Below are 25,862 nucleotides of genomic sequence, written 5' to 3'. Positions count from 1 at the left end.
CAAGAGTAACCTCTTCCTGGATGAATCCTCATGAGTGTCATCACTTAGTCTCAAGGGATGGCCAAAGTCAATGGGCAGTTGTTGAGCTAAGTGGGAAGATCTTGAACAAGCAGGCTGGAGTGTCCACATTGCACACAGAAGATCCTTTCCAATGTGGGACAAAGCTAGGGGTTTCTACCCCTTTCTAGGGTGGCTGTGATCTGAGGAAGACCTCCATTTGTACTCTTGTAAAAATTTAATGGTGCTTTAGCTTTAATTACTGGTGTTTTTATATTGGCAAACTGAGTCTTGACAGAGAAGGAACTGTTTTCTATTCATCTCTGAATCCCTGGTATTTTGGATAATATCTGAAATGATCCCATGTTTGGGTTTTAATAAAAGTTTAAGAAATGAATGAAGACTTAAAGAAATGACTTTAAATTTCCAGCAAAATTTATTACAATACTGATCTTGAGACATCATATTTTTCAAGAATTAGTAGTAGTATTGTGTACTTATAAACTATACATACATGTACATACAACAGTGTGTATTTGTGTGTGTATGTGTGTTTGTGTGTGTGTGTGTATATTTATACACACACACACAAAGCTAGGAAAAGGTGGAGCTCAGATTCAAACCCAGCAACTCTGGCCGCAGCCTCTTCAGAGACTAAATTGATCAAGCTGTGGTAAAACCGCAAGAGTTGCAAAGCATAGCCTTATCTGTTTGTCCCTATATTTTTTTTGGCTTGATTCCCAAAGTACTAGAGTTGGCATCCTTCTGGAAGCTGAGGGTCACCAATATAGGATCTTAAGGGGAAACTTTTGGTTTTCTAAAGAACGGCAAATTGCAATTTTAGGAAAAGCAAATTGTAGTTTAGACATACTAAAAGTATGTAAGAAAACATTGGATTTTGCTGTTGCTTTGTGACTATTTTTGGGTTTTTTTGTTTCTCTACATTCTATTTTATCTACAATAGAGATCTTTAAGAGAAAAAAAAGTACTTGCCTTCAAGGGCAGGTGATGCCAGGGTGGGTCTGGAAGCTTGTTCTGTCGGTAATGGAGGTGGAATGGCTGGGCTTTGTCCTGTACGTACAATGCAGAAGTAGGCATTGGAAAAAAAAAAAAGTATTAACAAATCTAATATCCACAACTAAAAAGCTAGATCTGTCCCCTACATGCATAATTCATAAAACCAAGCCAAATATAAATCATATTATTATGCAATAAGAAAGCTATTATTAAGTGAGATCTTCAAGAAGATACTTTCGCAGATTCAGTTATCTTCAGAGCCATTTCTGAATATATTATTTTCCATAGATGGATATGCAATGTTAAATGTATCTACTGGACTTCATTAATGGAAAATGTACATGTACTCAAATTAAGCAATTTATTTTTAACACGCACATTAAATTATGGAAACTAAAATCTCAGAAGCTGAGGGGGAATCTTAATATAAAAGAAATCACTGTTTTTTTCCAGTTAACTGAAAATTCTCAAATGATATAATATGAGCAATAAAAGAAGGTTGAAATTCATAGGCCTTTTCATATTGAAAAGATACATTTTTTTCCTGCCATAATAAATGACCTGTAGTTAAGTAAACAATGAGCCAAAGAGAAAATATATTCAGTTTTATAGAACCTTGAAAGCTTCTCTCAAGTCTCTGAGCTTATTATAAACTGAAGAGAGAGAGAGAGAGAGAGAGAGAGAGAGAGAAAGAAAACCCACAATCATTTCCAAGTACTTCTTTATCCCAAGTGATTTCTTTAATTAACAATACCATCCAGGCCATGAACTCTCAACATTAGCTATCATATGATCCCATATAAATTGCTTGCAAAACATTTTATCATTACTTTTCATTCCATAAACTTCTGCTGTGTGTTTTTTATCCTGAAATCAACATGCAACATGGGCATGTATACCTTCTAAAATCTCACTGACAACTAGATATTATCAAATGTCAGCAGACCTGCCTGCTTACTGAAAGGTTTCCTTTCTTAGAATTCACCAAAATTAGTTCTGGATGGTGTAAAATGGTTTAACAAGCAAAGTAATTAGAGTTGCACAAACACCACATTCCAGGCCTAGGCCCTCCTGCCACATGGAGCTCTGTTCATCATTTTGTGTTCTTGTAGTTGTTACACCCATACAGGTTAATTACTGAGCATGTTTAAGTATGTATAGAAGCCAAACATACTGTTTCATAACTTACAGGCCATATACCTACAAAAATATCCATTTATAATATTGTTAATTTTTTTCCTTATGGAAGTAAAGATTGACTTAAACATAATATAACATGGAAGTTTATTTTTTAGTTAGCAAAGAAAAAAATAAGGCTGGAAACACTAAAAAGATTGATCCACATTATCTTTCCCGAGCTAATATTTATATAGTGTTTACTATGTGCCAAGAATGATCCAAATGGTCTTCCTGTATTAAGTCATTTAATCTTTACAAGCTCTTTAGAATGTACATATTAGTCTCATTTTATAGTTTTTAAAACTGAGGTTAACCGGAGTTTAGGCTACTCAGCTCCTAATATGCGGAACTGGATTTCAGTGCAGGTTCCCAAGTTGCAGTTCTTAAAGCTCCTCTCAGATTGTCTAAGCCTAACAGAAGGGTCATCTATCAGGAGTCCATGACTATAGCTGACGAGGGACAGGGGAGTGAAGCCTCTACCCTAAGTTTCTACTTTCTCGGTGGGTTAAAGGGATTTATGCTTGGAAAGATCTATTCCCCAACCTTGTTTGAGGGCCATTCTTGAAAAAATAATTCTAAGGTAGGGTAGTATTTTGTGGTTTTGAAAATAAGCCTACAAGGACAAAGAAGGAGTCAGTTAAATGACAAAACTTTTAAAATACTAGTGTCCATAAATATACATCAGTTGTTTCTAAATACAAAGATATATCGCTATCTTCATAGAATGGTGCCTGTTGAGCCTAAGCTGTTTTCTACCCTGTCAGAATAGTACCTGTTGACTACCCTGTCAGTGAATAGTAGTGGCTGTATAATTATAGTCTTTTATAGTCTTGTTGAGTTATTGAGGAAGTTATTATACAATATATAAAATCATTTCCCTGGAAATTTCACGTAATTTACACTATTCCATATTTTTAGATTTATCTAAAGGAACTATAGAGTTATTATTTTATTTAAAACAACTTTATTGCATTCTTACTATATACAAACACTGAAGAATTATTAAAACTCAACCCTGTCTTCAAGAAGTTCCCAATATACTGGCTGAAACAGACGTCTAGACAGATCATCACGTTATAGTGTGTTGAAGGAAAATCATATATACAAAGGATATACTGCAGAAAGAGTCTTGAAAGAGAGTAAGTTAACAGCCTAAAAGGAGCCTGCCAGGTAAGGAAGGATGGGGAAGATGGAGGGATTCTAGGTGGAAGGTATGTGGTAAATTGAAAAAAGAAAAGCCTGGATGCCAAAATAGATATATTTATTAAAACACACAAACTGGTGCTTCTGCAGCATAAAATGCAATATGCAGTTGATATCGGAAATTCTCCACAACTATAATCTCTTTTTATTCTGCTCTCTAACATGGCTGATGGCATGGTTGTAAGGCGGTGGATACAATGGGTACAATGGGAAAGTAGGAACACAAGCAAAAAAAAAAATTAAAAAAGCAAAGGAGAAGCCAGCTGGCTGCCTGTCTCCATGGCGACAGTGATACTAGCCCTGGCAGGGAATTACTAACTCAGGACAAGGTTTTGTCGTGTTAGGGTGCACCAAAACAAATCAAATGGGTCATACTTGAGCATGACACACGACTTTGATCCTGACTCGTATAATAAGTGATGTCAGAAAAACTTACTAAAATCACACATTGTTTTGCTAGGTGAATGAATACATCATATAACATATACAATAAATACATAATGAATTATATTACATGTAATATTATATTAATAATACAGTCCTACAGCAAAATCAGAGTTGTTTAGTATAAAGACTGCATGCTTAGGAGTCACATGGGTGTAAGTGATGGCTTCAGATCCGTCACTTAGAAGCTGTGTAAATTTGAAAACCTCATAACATCTCCAAGCTTCAGTTAGGATATTTATAAAATGCGGATAGTTATAGGGGTGTTATAAGGATTAAGTGATGAAGCACCCAGTGCATGGGAGATACTCAAAATATTAATTCTTTTCCTGATAATGTGTTTACAATTTAAATCCCATCTAATTACACAAGAAGATTTGAAGCTGACTTTTGAAGTAAGAAAACAAAAACAAAGAAAATTGAACATGACAGAAATAGCAGAATTCATTTGCAGAAAAGAGGCTTATAATTTTATTAGGAATATATTCTTTTGGAATTCCTAAAGATTGTTACTCTCTGAAGGAAAGATTTAGCCTGTTGAAATTTACATTCGAACTCTAAAGGTGCCCTTCATTTTACAAGCTATTACCTGAAAATCCCTCTGACATTCAAACACAGTAAGTTGACTTCATTTCTGTTCCTTGAGTGATTTGGGCTGGCTTATTTCCATAATACCTGAATGGTAGGTTGGCAAATTGCTAATATTTTGTTGTTCTGAGTTCTTTCCCATACAAGTCAATTTGGTTGTTTTTGATTTAGTCAAAGTCTTTTGGGTCTAGTATACAGTGTGCATTCATTCTAATGATCTAAGTTACTGATGTTTTCTTTACTTTGCTAGAAATGATGAATGAGATTACTCAAAATCTTGTCAAGGTAGGAGGCTATGAGCTGAATTCTGATTGCATGAAGGAAGAAAAACAATTCACTACACTAAAGTTTAATCTATCTAGTTTCTTTATGAATGAGATTCCCTGATTGAAAGCCATTTCTGAACATCTGAAGCCTACTCCCTCTATCTTGTAACAAATGTTGAGGCTATTTTTTTCTCTAACACCTAATAGAGATTTTATGTCATAGACCCTCATTGGATTTTCCTGGAAGTATGGAGAGTTACATCCAGAGAACTCTGAACATTTTGGAAGGACCCCAATCGTGCGAACAATGAATGGCAATAAATCCTGGTACTGGAAAGTTATGAGGACCTCCAAGTAACCACTGAGTTGAAATTTATTTACATTAAAAACACACGATATAGGAAATCATTACAAATCCCTGTGTCAATTTATTCTTTCAGGTGCGTAGAAGGCATTTATAAATCTATGACTAAAAGTAAAGTGAGAAGATGTGAGTTTAATAAGGAAATGATAGTCAAGTTTATTAAAGCAATAATATTACTTATGTATTGGTATAAGCTTCCTAGACTACTTTTGTAAAATATAGAATATTTTCAAAGTTTGGAATTTAACAAATACTAAAATTAAAGGAAAAGATGATTTTATATTTTGGCTGAGACATGGGATTGTGCTAAGGTCCTGTGTTAATAGGGGCACCTTGACCTTCATGCTTCCTTACTATCACTTGCTTCTGCCTTGTACTTTTGGACCACTTAGAGATGGAAGGAGGGGACCCTAGAGATATGGAGTGGCAACCACTCCTCCCTTTCTGAACCCCATCTATTAAAAATAATTGAATTGCCACTCATATAATAATCAGAGATGTTCAAATTTGCCTGTTAAACAAAGACCTCTCCAACTGGGAATAATCTGAAGAAGTTCAGGAGTTTGTGTGAGGTGGGCAGGCACAGGAGGTTTTTACTTCAAACATAGGCATCCTTATACCTTTCATTTGTGTATTGCTAAATGTCACCACTGTACTTTGCATTTCTTTTCTTCCTTCCAGGGACTTCTCAATCCCAAGGGCAACCATAGAGTCCTATACAAAGAAAGATAGAGCAGTGTGAAAGAGGCCTAGATGGAAAAACAAAGACAGAGCCAGTGAGCCAGAGCCAGAGAACCGGGCAGAAAGGCAGAGAGTGGAAAACACAGAGAAGGCAGATGCATAGAGAGACAGAGATTCAATGGGGAAATAAGGAAGGAAGAAAGAAAGGAAACCAAAACGTTCTCAGCACTACAACTTCTGCCTTGTTCTGTTCCAGAACAGTATGAGCCCAGTATTTTTTCAGTCTCTCAATTTTCTACAACTAATAATTTGCTCTTTCAGTTAATGGCAAAGGCTTAACAACAAAGGCTTATCTTTAATACTAGAGAGGCACTTTTAGAATTTATGATGATAAGCCTTTTGTTCTGGATATGGTATGTTGCACAGGTCTAGGGACTGGGATTTCAAGTGTCTAGTCCATACCCTTATTCCTTTATTTATTAAATATTTTTTCTCTTTTTTTTAGTATATATTTATTGAGTCATTAACATACAACATATATAGGACTTCCACTGAGGACACAGTAATGTATATTATGGAAAAGATATGTAAAAGTGCCTTGAAGAGACTTGGTCTTGTGAGGGACAGACAGGAAATGGGCAATTGTCATCTAACTTAGGTCTGTTGTTTCAAAGTAAAATAAGAATAATAACATCTGTGTTAGCTGGGATGTTTGTGGAGATAATAGTACAAATGAAATTACTGAGGGACAATGGTGAAGATAGGGCCGTATCATGGAACCTACATTAGCGATAGAAGGAGATGGGAGATACAAAAGCAAGACAATATTTCAGATTTCATAAATGAATGGCAAGCATAGAGTGGTGAGGCAGAGAATGAGTGGAGAAAGAGATAAACTAAACTGGATGGTAAAGGAAGAGCAGGGCCCCACTAAACTATATGGAGTTTTGTGCAAATCACATGAACACACATAGAACATTTTAGGCTGCTCATGTGAGTTTGGATTTGTCCTAAGGGCAATAGTAAGCCTTTGAAGGGCTTTAGCATGATAGGATTTTAAAAGATCGCTGGCTGCTATGTGAACAAAAATAATGTTGTAAAGAAAAGGATATGAGCTGTATCAGATCAGTTGGAAACTATTGAAATAACCCAAGCTGGCTTGGACTACACAGGGGCAGTGTAAACTCATTCATTCATGCAGGAAATACTTATTGAGTGCCTACTCAGTACCAGACCCTTTTCTAGGACATGGAGTTATAGCAGTGAACAATATAGAAAAAATCCCCTAATTCATGCAGCTAAGACTCCAGTGGGCAGAGACAAAAAAAAGAAAAATAGTAACTAAATAAGTAAAAAGGAAATGAGTACCCTATAAAAATTTATCAGGGAAATGTTATAAGGAATACCTTTCAGAGTAATGGGTAGTGATCTTACATGTATGGTCAATGAAAATCAGAAGTTGTAGAGAAGTGGATAAATTCACAGCACATTTTAAAGTAGATCTAACAAGACTTAATGAATTTGATGTGGCAAGTGAGAAAAGTAAATCAAGGATGACTTTTATAATTTGACTTGCGTATCTGGGAACAAATAAGTGCAGTGCCCAAACAAGGGCAGAAAATTTTCCATTCACCCAACTACTTATGAACTCATTTGCTTAGTCTTTATTGCCTCTTGCATTATATAGTTTTCACCTTGCTGGAGTACCTGTATAGAAGATCACCAGTGAGGAAGCCAGAGATGGCTTATTTGGTTATCCCAATAATACATCTTATTGTTAATTAACTCTCAAGGGTTTTTTTTTTCACAATTTTAGAAAATTTTTAAGCAAATGAATTATTCAAAATAAATTGGCTATGTGACCCTACTATAAGGTGTTTAAAACACCAAAAGCTTAAACTTCTTAGATCAAAGGACATCCTCCAGGCCAAAATGTTTCCACTGGAACGGTTTCTTTGCTTCCTGATTAAAAGCTTCCCTAATATATTTCCATGTGTTATTACATATTTGCGTATTCACTTTGATAGAAAGCAAGAATAGCAGCCAAATACATATTTCATGCTTTCTTTTGATTAAAAATGATAAAGGTAATATTAGTGGTTTTTTCTTTCTCATCTCCAATTTATGAAGTAAAAATAATTTTCCATGGAATGGCCAACTAAAGAAAGGAAATATGATAAATTCAGATCATATCATTGTTCCATTTATCCTTGTACCCTGTTTATGACAGAGTACCTGATGTTTGGGGTATAATAAAAATAGATGCATAGAATCATAGAGTTTAAGAATGTAAAAGACATTTGAAATCAACCATTCTAACACTCTAATTTTTAAGATAGACCAAAAATGGTCTCTGGAAGGATAAATAGCCTAACAAAGGTCATGCATTGAGGACAAACCTAATATAAGATCAAAATTTTTAACTCCATTTCATTTTCCTATTTAATCAACTATTTGGACAGTCAAGATAAATGCCAATCATTTTACCTGTTACCATAAATTCCTCATAACCATTGACAAATCTATAGGTATTCACTTCCTAAGACTTAAAAAAAAAAATCATACTATTTTACATGATCATTTTCTGCTTAACCTTTGTTAGACATTGAATGGACTTGACATATCCCATAGAATAGGCCCAATACTTTAAGACCAGTCTCCACATTAGCTGACCAATTTCTGCAGTTCTAGATAGACTGTCAACTGGGATATTTTTAAAACTTTCAGAATTACCAAATCTTCATTTTTTAAAAATAATTTCTTCTAGTTATCTGAACAATATCTCTTTCAACTCCACAGAAAATCATATTTGCATATAGGTAAGGGAAAGGGGAGATGGTGAAGACAGAAGACATAGGTAAATATGAATTGTGTTTTTATTTTAGTACAAAGACCAAAGCTGATAGGGAAAGAGATTAATGAGGCCAAGTGGATGGATTGAAGTCTTAATTAAAAATAATAAATCTGTTTAATACGCCCAGCATGCAATGTCCTAACGTGCCATAGAATCATCCAATGAAATGTTCAATACATGGGATTTCAAGTTTTCAGTGATAAACTGCCTAGAACTTGGCTAATTTCAGTCAATCCTCAAAGCTTAGCTCTTTTAGCTCTTCTTGGACTCCCCTCTACCCATTCCCCTGAAAACACTTTATGCTCTCAGAGGACCCAATGTATGCGTTATCCTCTGCTTCCGTGGTTCTCAATACATTTGTTTATTTACAAGTTTTTTTTCTTAATCCTCAGCAGACAATAAACAACTTGAAGCCAAAATATGGACCATGTTAGGCAATATATATTTAGTAAAGGAAAGAGCATTATTAAAAGTGAAAATTATTGCTTAAATGAGTGAGTAAACAAATGAATATTGCTAAATGAGACTCTATTTTACTGCTTCTGGAGTGTTTTAATGTAAACAGACTGACTTACAGTATTTTTAGAGCTCTTGGTAAAATATGAAATAATACCAAAGACATACAATGAAACTTTAACTTATATATTTATGGGTTTTTTCCCCAATTATTTATAGTTCTATACCAAAGTATTTATTTTCTTTGTGGGGGAAGTGTACTAATTTATGAGTAGAACACTAATCTTTCAAAGAAAGTTATACATTTTTCCATGATTAGTGGGAAAAAGTGAATTAAAGCTTCAAGATGAAGAAAGATAGCTTCATTATTTAAACAGCTCTACTAACATATAGCACTTTTAATGTATTCTGAATATCTATAACTCCCCGCAAGTGGAAGGACTATGTCAATTATCTATTGTGGTATCATTCAGCCTAACGAATTCCGCACTCACATATGAAACTTGAAGAGTGTTTTAGTGCCTGAAGATGCCTTAGAGTTCACTGAGACCATCGAAACCCAAACAAAATGGATGATTTGCCAAATTCATCCAACTGATTTACAAGTAGGACCCAAGTATGCAGAGTCCCAGTGCAATGATCTTATACAACAGTATCCTGTCTTTGAGCTTGCATTTGCAGGTATTTTCAAAAGAGCATAGGGGACAGGGAATGAACAAAACATGAGATAAAATTTTAGAAAGGTGCAAAACAATTTCAATTAACTACAGACAAATATTATATTGCCATATTATGTTTTAGAATTCTAGTTTATATAATTTTAGAATAATAAAGAAAACAGGATTAAAATGTAATATTCCATATTACAGTAGGAAGATATTATTGATGGGCATTTTAACACTTTTTTTATTTGAGGATACCTTAAAATACAAAGAACACATGTTTTCAACCATCAGTTATGATAAGACAAAATTCAGTTATAATGAATTCAAGTTTCTGGATATCTTTTTTCAATCTCAAAAATATTTAACATTTTTTAATCAAAATAGTGATACCTATTCTCCAAGGTGTTGAATGGTAGGAGAGGCTGTAGAACATATATCATTCATTTCATTAGAAATCCATTTTTCTTCATGGCAAATATTTAAAATATTAGATTTATGTATAAATTGTTTAGGTCCGTATTTAAATATAATTAAAAATGAATGACTTTCACAACAGAGTGAGACTCCCTTTCGAAAAAAAAAAAAAAATGAATGACTTTCCAGAAAAAACACAAAACTTTAAGTAAAACTTCAAGCTAAAATCCTAGGCTTCATTTATATCCCTCGGCATGCCCTTCCCCTCTCACGTGTTAACATACTGGCTCACTAATAAATAAATAATAACGTTATTCATTTAATTTAATTGATCCCTGCTGTGAATACAGAAGAGATATCAGTTCTCATAAGGCTGTTGTTTACCAACCAAGTATTCACAATGCATATTCCTGAATATGGGTATATTGAATATGTCATAACCTCTCAAGTTGAAATGTAATAGTTTAGGTTTTATATTCAGTATTGCTTTTCAGAGATCCAACATGTATTAGTGACTCACTAAAAGACTGAAAATTGAGTCACATCTAATTTTTCATTTTTGGTAATATGAATGGCAACCAGAAAGGTGGAGAAGTAAGAGGAAAAATGGTTCCCAGAGGTAAAACCATTACATTTACAAAATATATTAAAATAATTTAGAAACAGAGTAACAAATTTGTTCTTAAGAGATAGGAGGCTTGACATTTTTGTAAACTACCTAAACATAGAAAATAAATAATGCCTCCTGTCTCCTATCTTTTCTGGTTGTTTGACTTTAGGATTCTACTAAAAAGGTTATTGACAGAGAGCAACTGGCATAGTTGATTGCTAAATCAATTCCCAGACTCCTAGAATCTGTTGTTTTCATTCTAAACAACCTTAAGATCCACCAACAACTCCAGAGATAAATTTACTCTGTGTTCTCTTTCATCTCAATTTGCTGTCACTCTAACCATTAAGAATACAATTTACATTTAAAAATCTAATCATGGAACTGGATGATATTTTATCAGGCCTTACAGTCAGCTTAGTGGATACTCACGAAATTTGAAAGTAAACCATATCCAAGACTCTCTCAACAATTTTGGTGATAAACCATTTGTGCTGTCAAGTATAAGATCACAGACAACTCTGTTTGTGGTTTCTATGCCAGATTCCTTGCACTCACCAACCAACAAAGGCAGCTCAAAGTTATTAGCCAAGTATCTGCTTTATTTGGCAATTATATCGACAAGGTTTAGGTGTAGATGTCATATTTAAAATATAAGGGAAATAGCAATTATACATTTGTCTTAAATTATAGCACTAAGGAAACAGAGTGAAGAAAAAGGAAAAAAAAAAAGAAAAAAGAAAAAGACCTAAGTGGTAGGGACCCACCGTTTTTGAAAACATATTTGTAATTCTCCCTAAGTCCTGGAGGCAATATATAGTCATTGGAGAAAATTCTATAATTTCCCCTGGTTCAGTTTCCTAATTTCTGAGTTGAAGAGGTTATAATCCACCTCACAGGGCTTTGTGAGAAATACATAAGATGATCCATACCTAGAACTTAGCACAGTACCTGGCATACCATTAGCACTCAGTACCACACGTGTTACATCTAGTTTTACTGTCCTCATGTTGTCATCATGATCATCTCTAACAAACAATCTCCAAAACTTCAAAAATCCTTAAAGAGTAGATGTAGAATAATATCTTGAGAACTACCTGAGTTTTCCTCCAATTCCACTTAGCATGCTAAGCCAGGCTCTTTGTAAATTTCCTTTCTCATTATCCTTAAATGCAAGGGAATGATTTTTAAAGCTATTATATGGCACATGAAAAAGTGTTGCTTCTCTGTTATACAGAGATCTAATTCCTATAAAATAAAATCAATTTGGCACTTTAATCACCCCGGTAAACTATTTCCATCCTACTTGATATTTGGCAAAAGGAAGGGATGTTGCGACTGTAATACTTCCTTTCCCCTTTGTTTCCACGTGTGGGAAAATGCCTTTTTTTCCCTCTATTTTTTGGCTCCTACACATGCAAATATTCTATATTCAAAAGAAATTAAAAGAGACATGAAAAGCATAAAACCATATAGCCCATTAAAAAGAAATCTGGTTTTGGAGTTTACCTCAGAAGGAGAAAAAAGAACTTGAGGTTTTACTTCAGCAGAAAATTTTCTACAGGGTGCTTTAATAAAGATAATAAAACTTCACACATTTTCAACTACAGGCATATAACATAAACATAAAATATCTATAAAATATTTTATAGATAGAGGATAAAATGGAAGCATGTTAATAATTGTTATTTAATAGGCTTAACATGACAATTAAATTCACAAATATATTCTCACTTGAAGGACACATTTGGAAGTCATCCAATCTCTCTCTCTGCTTTGTATTGTGTATAATTGATACTATGTTGTCATTTAAAACAGCACACAGTGCTTATCCAGTGTCTGCCAAGAGGCTATTTATAATCACATAAAAATAATATTCCTCTGGGAGAAAATCATTATTAATGTAAACATTGTCATGAATTATAGAAAATGGAAAATGTTTACATCTTAATGCAACCAATATATAAGAGAATATTAAATCATCATTTTGTTTCTAACAAGGAGTTTCAATGACAATATTGGTACTTTGTTCATATCTATTTTCACTCACTTCCTATAAGAAATTGGAATTGGAATTGTTGCAAACGAGTCTTATTTACTAAACAAGGGTTCTTTCCCCAAACACTGTGGATGCTTACAATAGAAAGTGGTTTACAGGTGACACTTTTCCCTCAGGAAAGCAGCATATTAATCACAAAACAGAAATATGGAATCAAATAGGGCAGTAGGCATTTGTAAGACAGAATACCAATAATTAAGTGTGAATAACTAAGGACAGTCACAAGTATGAATGGTCTAATTTGGAAGAGAACACAATGGTATAGATCACATCTATATGGTGCAATGTTTTGTTCAGTTTTTACCCTGGATTCATTTCTCACTTACTATTATTAATTTTGTTTTTTGTTTGTTTTTGAGACAGAGTCTCGCCCTGTCGCCCAGGTTTGAGTGTAGTGGTGTGATCTTGGCAGACTACAAGCTCCACCTCCCAGGTTCACACCATTCTCCTGCCTCAGTCTCCCGAGTAGCTGGGACTACAGGCACCTGCCACCACGCCCGGCTAATTTTTTTGTATTGTCAGTAGAGACGGGGTTTCACCACGTTAGCCAGGATGGTCTCGATCTCCTGACCTCGTGATCCACCCGCCGTGGCCTCACAAAGTGCTGGGATTACAGGCATGAGCCACAGCACCTGGCCAGTATTATTAATTTTTAAAAAACACATCTAATTTTATTACCACTTCTTCCCCTATTTGGGATGAAAAAAACGGACAAATAAATAGGAAACAATACTAAACTCATTGCAAGCAATTAATAATAACAACCACAATAAAGCTGAAGATAAGCATTGATAAAACACGCCTTGATAAAGCCTTTTCTAACCACTGTGGCCCTCTCTCTGCAATTTTATAGAGTATAATCTGCATCAGACGATTTAGTGCTTAATTAGCACCTTCTTCCCTTTTTCTCCCACAGCTGCTTTATATTATTCATTGTTTTATTCATAATATCTGACTGGATTGTTATCTCCTTCTGGTTTGAAACTCCTGTTATGACTGCTAGCATTAAGTATATACTAGAGATTCAATAACTGCTGAGAGATTGATTAATAGAACAACTTCGAGCATAGCAACTCAGATGTTGATGAGGATGTAAATAGGAAAATACGCTGTCTTTTGAATGTGGAACAATTATTAGAACTATGTAAGAATAACAGTATTATTACATCTTAATGTATGATACTTTAGAAACCAAAATATGAAATATACTGAACTAGAATAAAAGTCATAGAATTGACTAAAAACTATTAAGCAACTGGTTGAATAGTCTATAATCAGTACAATCAGTATAATCATTAATGCTACAATCAGTAACGTTAATGTTAATATTGCAAAATTCGTTTTTGTCTTCATCTTTTGCAAACACAAAAGCATCCTCTACAGAGAAGAAAAAAAAAAACTATAGAAAATAGATACTTGTTTATCAAATAGCTCTCTCTGAAAATAGCCAATTATTCATATCAAAATTGGTATGAGCATATTTATTATTTCCATATTTAAAAATAAGTCTTGCTTAAGAAAAGGGATAAGAACTATGCATTTATAGAAATGGTTAGAAAGAGTCCTATTCTCTACTTTTTATCCACTAGGCCACACAAATGAACCTTAGAACAGCACTGGAAGAATATATTCATGTAATTTTCTAGAGTTCTTTTTCAATCTTCACTTGTGCATATAAACTAACAGATATGATTATTAAAATACATGGTGCATTAATAAATAACACATAATTATTTCAATGATTCTTTGATTAAACCTTAATTTTCCTTGTTTCTCATGCAGCAATTCAAATTAGTCTGTATTATTTCTTCCTTTTCAGAGTATTTTAGAACATGCTTTTAATAGTCCAGTGGGTTACCTGAGAAGGAATTTATTCTCGTCTGACAGCAAGCCCATGCCATTAACAGTGACAAGGCTAGACCAAAAAAGCCACTTTAAGGAAAGTTCTCTCAAAGCAAAGATATACCTATAGAACCTACCTCCTCTTTCAAACGACTAGGAGACAAAATTTTAAAATTGCAAGAAAAATGAAAGCTTAAGCCTTCATTTTGTTTTCTTTTCTGGACACAGAGGATGTAAGTTAATATGAACACTGTATTAAGGGCAAAGTAGTCACTAGCCTTCTCCAAAAAACTGAAGCGTTTTGACACAATGAAACTGACAGAGAGAGTGGTAACAGCTACAGAGGAAACCTCCACTCAGAAGTACATGGATCTATATCTGTGTGCATTCCAGTTACTTATAGTGACTAGAACGTTTAATGGATTGATTTCGACAAATATGACAATCTGATACATTTATCTTGAATAGTTGAATAGCTTCCATAGACTTCATATAATCAGAAAGCAACTCTCATGAGGGTATGGCAAGTCCAGGAACTCTGTGCTTCCATAATTAAGCCTAGGCTTGCTCTCATTTTTTCTCTCATTGTAGCCAAATTCTGTATGCTGCCTGTAGTTTACTCATGCATGCAGCAAACCAGTCTTTGTTAATTCTGAGCTTCTGTCTCTAGAGATAAAACCAATAACTCCTGTAAGAAATCTTTACACAGGTCTATTTGCAATGCTTACAAACCTGTCATCTTTTAAAATAACAAGATTATTTCTACAAATGAATAAAAAGGGCTGCTCTGGGATGATCATCAATTTTTTTCATTGAAATAAATATTCTACACCCTGAATTTAATTCAACAAACATATCAGGTTTCTGGCAAGGTATGAGGCAGTGGAGATTTAAAGATAAATATTTATTGAAGGTATACATAAGCAGCAAAAAAAGATGTTCTAGGGAGAGAATAATAATGCTACATGAAAATTAAATCAGAAAGCTATAAGAAATGGGGAAAAAAATCACAATTCTGCTATATATGGGAACATCATCCCCACCAAACACTTAAATAATACTTATTATGGTTATTAGAGTCAAGAGTGTTTTATGTGTATGTATATGCTTGTTGTTTAAAAGGTACATTAACCCTATAAACTTATCTCATTTTATAGATGAGGAAAGAGGCTCAGAAAGTTAAGTAACTTGCCCATGTTCACTTGAATTTTTTCTTATATAATTAATTCATTTTATGACACTAGTTACTCTATTTAATTCTTTTCTCTCCTACTTATTCCACGGCTTCGACCATTTTCTCTTTTATTTGCTCCTGAAATCTTTGTGTAGTTCATTCTGTGAATGTTGTATCACTAGTGGTTTTGTTATCAGGTAACTGAGGAATCCAAGGACCTGGGCTTTCATTCACAGTAAATTGAGAAGAAGCTCCATTTCCCAGACTGTAGTTCGTCTGATAAATAGTCAAACTCTTCCATTATTAAATTTAAAGGGCGTGCAAGTGGAGTTCCAACAGAGGCATAAGATGACTTCAATTACAATAAACGAAATGGACCCAAACATATTTTCTGAAAGATTTTACTCTTAGAAAAATGTTGTATGTCTAAACGTCTTATAACATCTTGGGTTCTCTTGGTGTAACTTCTTTTTTTATTAACCTCTGTTGAATAGTAAGATTTATGATGGGCTTATTGGGTATTTTCTCTCAATTTGGAGATCTAGAATATTTCCTCTGCGTAAATATGCCAATCTATTTTTGCGGTCTTATTCAATAAATTCATTATACTATAGAAGTTGCCTTTTAGCTGATAATTTTAATTCAATTATAATAAGACACTTTTATTGCATTCCCCTTGATCCTTCAACTAAGAGAGTTAATTTTTGTAAACATTACCTGAGGCTCTTGGAATAATGTTCTGTCTCACAGAATCACATTTCAAGTTTGTATAAACCAAATAGAGCAATTTATTTTTATCATATTTAATAAGGCCAACTATATAACCTTATCAAAAATATAAGCAGATCTACAACTATAGGCATTAATCATTTTAATCATTCTTCTACTTTAATAATAATAACAATTTTTTTCTGGATGTGTGTGTATGCTTGATGGCTAGCAATACGTTCTACATAAATTCTACCTGGGCTCCATGAGGGCAGGTACCATACATATTTTGTTTACTGCTGTATCTACAGAATCTAGTACAGTTTCTAGAATTCAGAAGACAAACAACATTTGTCTAAATTCTATCAGGACTACAGAATTTGTCCATATGATCCTCGTAACACTCCAAATTATGTAATATTATTGCTCATGTTATATAATAGATAGTAGAAAAAAGGCTAGGAGATATCAGATGGCTACTATGGGCAAAATGAGTCTGGTATGTTATTTGTTGATGTGTTTCTGAAAAAATATTTTTCTCTTATTATCAAAATTCTACTTGTAATAGTCATTATATATGTGCTCAATTAGTAAAGAAGAGCCAACACTCAGAGAGCCATGTGCTGTAAATGCACTTTGACGAGAAATACAAAACAACAGGACTCAGCCAAAGGAGGGAAGGAAGATATATTGCTCCATTTCAGGTTATAAACAGGTCAAGTTCTAGCAGCTTCCTTACTGCATTATATTTTTAGTGGATAGTCATGCACATGTCACTGTTGGTCCTCCTTTAAGTCTAGATCTCATTTAAATATCCACCACATACGTGAATTTAAATTGTCAAGATACTTTGTAGAATTTTGAGTTGCAACAATAATTTCTAAAGTCACACATAGTGCTCATTGCCACCCATGAATAATGGCTTCCTAAAGGTTACCCTTCCTTCCTTCAAACCTATGCTTTAGACACACCAGTTTTGGCCATATTCTACAGATTTTTTCTCATTTCTGATCCCATGAACAGACTGCTACTCATCATGCTTCATGAAATGCTGCTTTCCTTCACTGTTCTGCTAAAATCCTTCAAAGACTTCCCTTTATGCCAAACATCACCTCTTTCTGATTAACCAAGTGTTCTATAATGTCATCAAAACATATATCGCTTATTATTGTCTGATGTTTGCCAAATTTAGTTTATCCTCTTTCAATCTGATATACTCATTGTCTTATAAACACATCAACTTCACATGCACTGTAATGTTTGCATTCATTTTCTCTTTCATTCACATACAAACAAAGCAATGCCAATGTATTCCTCAGCACTTAGTCAAATATTATCTATCTTTCAAGTCCTAGATACACTCCAACTTTTTTTGACAGCAGGAATCACAGATGTTTCTCCTCTGAAACTTAAAACATTTGGAGTTTGTATTACACAATCTAATGCCTAAGTCTAAGCTTATTCTATTTTTTTTTTTTGTCTTTTAAATAGTTATTCATTTCACTTGCTCCAATCAGTGATCATCTTTTAGTATTCTTATATCCTCTACTATGCTGAGCCTAGGACTGCTGAGCATGCAGAAGATATTTAATATTTGTACTCTGACTTATTTTACTCTCTCTCCTAGTGACCCCTTCTCCACCTCTGACCTTTCTCCAAAATTCCACACCTGATTATCTAGCTGCTTACTTCACTTAGAAGTGCTGTGAATTATCATTGCACTATATAGATGTCACAGTTTGCTGTGAGAATTAATGAGATAAGTATGCAAAAAAATGGTAATGATCTTTGGTATTTGGCAGATGCTAAACAAATGATATTTGGATTGGAATCTTCACATACTTTCCTTTTGCAACTAGATAGCATTTGTGGCTTGAAGAACATGTGATGAGTTCAAAGTCTCCCACTTCTCCCAGCCTTGTCCAGTCCAGTGAGCACTGACCCCACTCTCTTCCTATACTCCCTACTTAAGGTATCCTTTTATATTTTACAGACCACCAGCTTCTAAATTATCTTTTACTTTCCTATATTTTTATTTCTACAAATCCCATGACTCTATCTCTGTGATAGCTCTAAAACTGTCATAATTTTCCCCATCCCATATTCTAGGATCAGACTTTATTTCCTCTCCTTGGACCTTCCCTGATTGATATTTTTAATTTCATTCTCTCCAAACCACCTTGTACAACATTTCCAATCCTGTTATTATTTTTTTCTAGATTTCCTGAATACTAACCAAAGTGACCTCATTTGCAATTCCCTGTCTATGTCTGGGATAAAGATAGATTTGGTATAAAGATAATACTGAGGATTGTGGAATTCGGCAGTCTTGGATTTCAATCTCCTGTCTGCTACTGTGTGCCACCTGGACAAACCACTTAAGCTCTTTGTGTCTCAATTCTTTCATCTATAAAACATGGATGATAATACACTCTTTTGAAGGTTTTATTAGGATTATATAAGATTTCAAGAGCCTAGTGGAGAGTAAATATTTAGCAACTGGTATTCACAGAAAGTACTTAACATTTTGTGATTCTGTACTTTGATATTATCACCTTAGCCTTGTATATTTTTATTCTCAATTTCACATAGACATATCCTACCAATATCTCAAATTCTATTTCAATTTTTATGTCTTCCATACCATCTTGTTTGGTCTTTCACACTACAAGTACTATTTTATTTTTTGCAATAAATATTCATAATAAAAGAGAAAGCAAAAAAGGGATTTGGGAGAACATGTACATATATGTCATTTAATCATCTAAACAACCTTAAGTAATAAATCTTATAAATAAACTGAGATTCAAAAAACCAAAAAATCACAAGTGAAGGACTTAAATCTTGGCTTGTGTGATCACCGTGTTTATACTTTTCCTATTGGTTCTCATTACACTATCAGGGCCTACTGGAGCCAATCATAATTTTTTTTAGTTTCTTTTGTTAAGCAGTTCTGTTTATAAAAATTAATATTTCTTGACTTATTTGTTTTCTTATAGGTCTTCCAAGGAACAAAAGGAAATTTACTTATTTATTAAACAGAATAAAACACATTATATCTTGTAATTACCATGTGGCAGCATTGGATAATTTTAAACATTTAAGGCACTTTATGGAAACTTCATGATCTTTTTTTTCTTATATTGAGCATTTTCTGTTTCATCGGCATAGGAACTGTTTCATCATTACTCATCAATTGTTCCTAACAATGCTTAAAACTAAAACAATAAGGAAACGGAATAATAATGAAATTGCCTAGAAAGATGATGCAACTGTAACATATATCATTATTACTGCATCATCACTATGATTGCTTATAGTGTTGACTGAAATATCACATCATCATTCAAGAAGATATAAAAGAAGCCTGGAGACACCTTTATTTATTTATTTATTTTTTTTTGAGACACCATTTTTATGGTCTACTTTGTTTCACTGAATACAGTTTATAATTCAGAATTACTTTTTCCATCCATAACTGCAAACAGAAGAAAAGTGACAGAGGAAGATATTTCTAAATTATTAGATGAATCAGAAGATGAATGCAAAAAGACAGACAGCAGTAAGCTAGACTCTAATGATTAGGGTAAAATTGAAATTGATTATACAAGTGAAATCTCAGACTATGAATCTTCATAAGACAATGAATTTTCTTACACTATAGAATCAATGAGTGCACAATACATTTCAAAGAGAAAAAAAGGAAATATGTTATGGTAGTTCCCTCTTATCCATAAAAAATGTATTCCAAGATATCCAGTAGATACCTGAAACAATGAATAATGCTGAATTCTATGTATACTGTGTTTTCTTGATCTGACATCTGAGATAGCTAATAAGTGTCTTACAGGCAGGTAGCTTAGACAGTGTGGATACACAGACAAAGGGATGATTCACATACTTGGTGGAATAGAGCATGATAACATGACATGCTACTCAGAATGGTGTCCAGTTTAAAACTTGTGAGTTGTTTATTTCAGGAATTTTCCATTTGATATTTTCAGACTGTGGTTGACTATGGGTTACTGAAACTGCAATAAATCATGGATAAGAGGACACTACTGTATTCTCATCTAGTTAGCTCTTTAACAGGAAGGACTTTATCATGGTATATTTTGTGACAAGAACCTGAGCCATTTCATTTTGCTAAAAGAGCATGTCACGGTACTCTTTATAAAATTCATGTGCCAAAATCTGTGGTTTCTAAGTGCACAAATGCTTAAGAAAGAGAAAGGCAGGCATCCAAAAGAAATGGACAATGTGAATTTAAAAATAATTGAAAGTTTTACTGTAATCCATGTTTGTAAATATAAAAATGAAAACTTGGCTGGGCACAGTGGCTCATGCCTATAATCCCAGCACTTTGGGAGGCCAAGGTGGGAGGATCACAAGGTCAAGAGATCAAGGCCATCCTGGCCAACATGGTGAAATCCTGTCTCTACTAAAAACAAACAAACAAAAAAATTAGCTGGGCATGGTGGCGCGCACCTGTAGTCCCCGCTACTCGCAAGGCTGAGGCGGGAGAATCGCTTGAGCTAGGGAGGCGGAGGTCGGAGGTCGCAGTGAGCTTAGATGGCGCCACTGCACTCCAGCCTGGAGACAGAGTGAGACCATGTCAAAAAAAAAAAAAAAAAGAAAAAAAAAAGGAAGGAAGGAAAGGAGGGAGGGAGGGAGGGAGGAAGGAAGGAAGGAAGGAAGGAAGGAAGGGAGGGAGGGAGGGAGGGAGGGAAGGAAATGTTTTATTATGAAATGAAGATGACATTTTCTTTTCAACAAAATTATGGACCATCAAAGATTACAAAAATTAAAGTACTGCATTTTGACAATGCACGTTCTAGAAAAACCAGAAGTAATAATATATAATAGAACCTATTAAAGATCTATTCAAAATTTGAAATTGGTATCTGCAAGATGAATACACTGAAGGCTCAGAGATGATAGCTGATGAGCAGTTAGTTTCTTTCTGAAGATATTTCCCATTTGAAGTATATATATCTTTGAAAACAGAGAATATAAGATAGAAACATTTTGCTTTACTATATTTAAATTCTTATCAAAAGTTTCACTCTCCCGTTATTGCTACTCCTGTAAACTATTAAAAAAAATAAATGTTTTTTTTAATAATTAAAACTCCAAGTGGTTGATAAATAGAGAAAACTACTCATTCCTGGTATACTGAGATTAAAATGTATATTTTCTATGTCTTCATTGTATACTTATCAAGTTATCCTTTATCATACAATTATTTATGTCTTAGCTTACCTCTTTTCTGGACTACCAGCTTGCTGAGAGAATTCAACAACTACTTACCGAGTAAACATTAAAATTCCCGAAACTTTTGTTGTGTGAAAATAATTAAATGATTGGAATCAGAGTGCATATGTTTTAATGGAACTATGCCTACCTTGAAGCAGGAATTTTTTTAGACGTCTAAAGCAAAGCTAAATTGTACCTAGTCTTGTCTAATACAACCAGTGAACTCTAAAATACATTAGATTAAACCATTAAATAACAGTGACTATAATGCAATTACATTTGACCTCTTCTCAGTGGGATTTAACCAAAAATATACTTAAGCATCACTAAAGTTCAAGGAAAGGATCTTAATAAAATGAGAGTACTAACTTCCTTGAGGCTCTTTCTAGCTACAGACTTAAAACCCATTGAATTGGAATACAGGCTGCCAAAGAATGCCTTATTACAATCAGAGAAGATTTTGATAGGTGAGTACACTCAATTTAAAGAATATAAATGACACAAAAAGCAGAATAAATTACCTTGACATAATTCTTGGCTCAAGTAAAAGTCAGACAGTAGCTGAAATTTTAATAGTGGAATAACTTCTAAGGGATAAACTTTAACTTATATTAAACTTTAATCATAATAGCTACAGAGATGAAAGCTAAAAAAATTATTAAAATTACTAAGCAAAAGCACACTAGCCCTGGTCCTTGTACTGGACGTTTAAATTGGTTTCTTTATCTATAGTGAATATAAAGAGGTCTGTGAACCATGTGATTTCTTCCTTACAGAAATTTGTCTCTTTAACTTGGATGACTCTGCCCAGAAACCCATGCAATTTATTAAGCCCAGATAGAAGTTGGTGAAGAAGGAATATGAAAATGCCAAGCAAGATCCTGATATGTTTTCTTAAAAATAGTCTACCTAAATGAATAAAATTATCAGTATAGCTGTCACTTAAGAAAAATGTGGTAAGCCACACAAAATTGAAAAGGAAATTGGAATTACTGGAAGGTTGATAAAGATAAATAAATCTGGAGGAATATACCTTGACCATCTGTAGTATCAATTTCCAAAAAAAGAAAAAGAAAAAAACCCATAAATTGTGTTTCGATGTTGCAAATAATGTCTATCTTGACCAGTTTTAATAGTTCCCTTATAAGTAAGTGACAAGTAGACTACTGTAAACCCTAGGAAAAAAAGCGGAGGTTAGTCAGTTTCAAGACAGCTACCATAAAACGGAATCAATCTTTTTCTTTCTCTCTCAATCTCTCCCCAGCCCTCCTCTCTCTGTCTTCCCTAAGGTGGGTTATGAGTTACTGAAACACATCCTATATAATGCTGACCATCTGCACAACCAAAAAATCTCAATATGAAGATGTTAGGTCATTAAAAGGAGAAAGTATTTCTGGAGAGGGGAGATCTTCAGTATTCATAATATACCTAAAATTATGAAACGTAGATACAGGTCTATGCCAGTTGCCCATAGGACCAGTGTTGATACTATGCATTCACTGAAGAAAATATAATTTATAATTTTCTTCATGTTTCAACTTAATATAGAGTGAGTCAGTACAAGAGAATTTTGATTCAATACAACCAAATGAGCAGATCTTTATAATTTATACTGGTTTATTAAGATGGTCCCTATAATTGAATTGAGGATTATTACTGACCCTAGGATAGTGCATATTCACCATTCACAACAGAAAATCAGAAAGAGCAATTCAATTAATCTTCAGGTTATAGACAAAATCTTAGCTAAAAATTTTTAGGATATCTTAGAAGCATTTTATTTGATGGGATAAAAGGCAAAACTTGTGACTTATGTCATCATGTCAGCACATTTCATCAGCAAGGGTTTTCAAATTAGAACTGCAATTTGGGCTACTTTGGAGGGTGTGACAGTATTCTACAAAGGAAAAACTGAATCCCAGAGGGAAAATCAAATTATAGTTTTAAAAACTCATTACCAATAATTAATAATGAACTCTAGCTAAACAATAACAGGTGTTCCACTAATCCCAAACAGAAACAGATGGAAGCACAAATGTTTTATAAACAGTGGATACATGCAGAGCAATAAACTTGGCAAGAATTGTCTTATTCTTTAATTGTCAGTCAGAGTCAATGTCTCATCACTTACATTTTCTCTAAATTAATATGCCCAGATTAAATCTGTGTTTCTCATTCCTTATTTTTGAAAACGCAAGTCATATTTAGGACTTTTTCACTCCATGTTTTGTATTGCCACACTGACAAAGAATATTCCTTAACTTTGTTTAGGTACATTTACATGACATCATATCGTTTATTAAATGAAACAACAGGCATACTACAAAGGCTTCCCTTCTCTCCCTTCTTCCTTTCCAACTCCTGGACAAGAAATACTCGCTTTTCAAGTATTTCTTTCATTTCTTAAACCTTCAAAATAATGAATGTAGGTAGGTTAAATAAATTAAGAAGTCAATTAGTAAGTAAATTAACGATACAAAGAAATCTAATCCTATAGAACTGGGAATTATTTTTAGGGGTTGGAATACTCGATAGTGTGTAGATCTGAACTTAGGACTTTTTAGAGTATGTTTGCATATGCCTTTAGAAGGGTTCTCTGTGTAGTCATTAAAAAATCATCTTTGCTTCATGCATAGATGATTTTATTATTTCTTCTGACCTTACTCTGTTAGATTTTCAGAAAGAAATGATTGGTATTGTGACTGTTAAACTGCTAGCATCCCTCACTGAATTTATTAGTGCATGGTTCTCTGTGTCCTGAGACTTTCTTAGGAATTATATTTTATGATCAATAAATAACTACTATGAATTATTTCAGTGGGACAGAAAATACATTATTTTCTTCAGGTAATGAAATTTTAAAACTAATGGAATATGAAGAAAATAATACATGTTAGTCATTTATTAATTCGTGATCATCAGCAACATAGATTCATCTCATCTCATACGTAAGTAAACACCTAGCTGACTTTATAAAAATTATGTGTAGAGTATGACTTTCTTGAACCAACACAGGTGAACAAAATTGTCAGCACACCTCTGATCTAAAATTGAACTTTTGGTCTTTTGAGACGGAGTCTTGCTCTGTCACCCAGGCTGGAATACTGGGGCAAGATCTCAACTTACCGCAACTTCTGCCTCTCAGGTTCAAGCAATTCTCCTACCTCAGCCTCCCAAGTGGCTGGGATTACAGGGACCCACCACCACATCTGGCTAATTTTTGTATTTTTAGTAGAGACAGAGTTTCACCATGTTGGCCAGGCTGGTCTCAAACTCCTGACCTCAGGTGATCCACCCGCCTCAGTCTCCCAAAGTGCTTGCATTATAGGTGTGAGCCATCGAGCCCGACTAAATTGAACTTTTAAATTATTTATTTATTTTGAGATAGAGTCTCACCCTGTAGCCCAGAATGGAATGTGATGGTGCCATCATAGCTCATACACCCCTGCAGCCCCAACCTCCTGGGCTCAAGCAATCCTCCCACCTCACCGTACCAAGTAGCTGGGACAATGGGTACGTACCACCATGCCCAGATAATTTTTATTACCTTTTTGGCCAGTCGCAGTGGCTCACGCCTGTAATCCCAGCACTTTGGGAGGCCGAGTCGTGCAGATAACCTGAGGTCAGGAGTTCGAGACCATCCTGGCTAACATGGTAAAACCCCGTTTCTACTAAAAATACAAAACTTAGCTGAGTATGGTGGCAGGGGCCTGTAATCCCAGCTACTCAGGAGGCTGAAGTGGGAGAATCACTTGAACCCAGGAGGTAGAGGTTGCAATGAGCCGAGATTGCACCATTGCACTCCAGCCTGAGTGACGAGAGTGAGAATCCGTCTCAAAAAAAAAAAAAAAAAAAAAAAAAAATTGTAGGAATCTGGTCTCTCTAGTTTGTCCAGGCTAGTCTCAAACTCCTGGGCTGAAGTGATCCTTCTGCCTCAGCTTCCTAAAGTGCTGGGATGACAGGTATAAGCCACCACACCCAGCCCTAACATTGAATTTTTGATATATACAGACTGAAACTTGTAAGTATTGAGAGGTTCTCTTCATGTAGGGAACTCACCAGGCAGGCGGTGGTGAAATGAATGA

General features: G+C 34.3%; 1 protein-coding gene across 1 annotated transcript in view; it reads right to left on the bottom strand.

Moving 5' to 3' along the window:
• Positions 1-25,862, bottom strand: part of LOC110743175 (triadin-like) — a 55,106-nt gene that overhangs the window by 21,218 nt on the left and 8,026 nt on the right. The window contains exon 3 of the mRNA XM_021937926.2: positions 991-1,068. Coding sequence (XP_021793618.2) covers positions 991-1,068 — 78 coding nt within the window. The remainder of the gene's footprint in view (positions 1-990; positions 1,069-25,862) is intronic.

Source organism: Papio anubis, chromosome 6 (genome assembly GCF_008728515.1).
Source record: "Papio anubis isolate 15944 chromosome 6, Panubis1.0, whole genome shotgun sequence".
Classification (NCBI taxonomy): domain Eukaryota; kingdom Metazoa; phylum Chordata; class Mammalia; order Primates; family Cercopithecidae; genus Papio; species Papio anubis.
The sequence above is the reverse complement of the archived record's forward strand: the minus strand, read 5'-3'. Positions and strand labels throughout refer to the sequence as shown.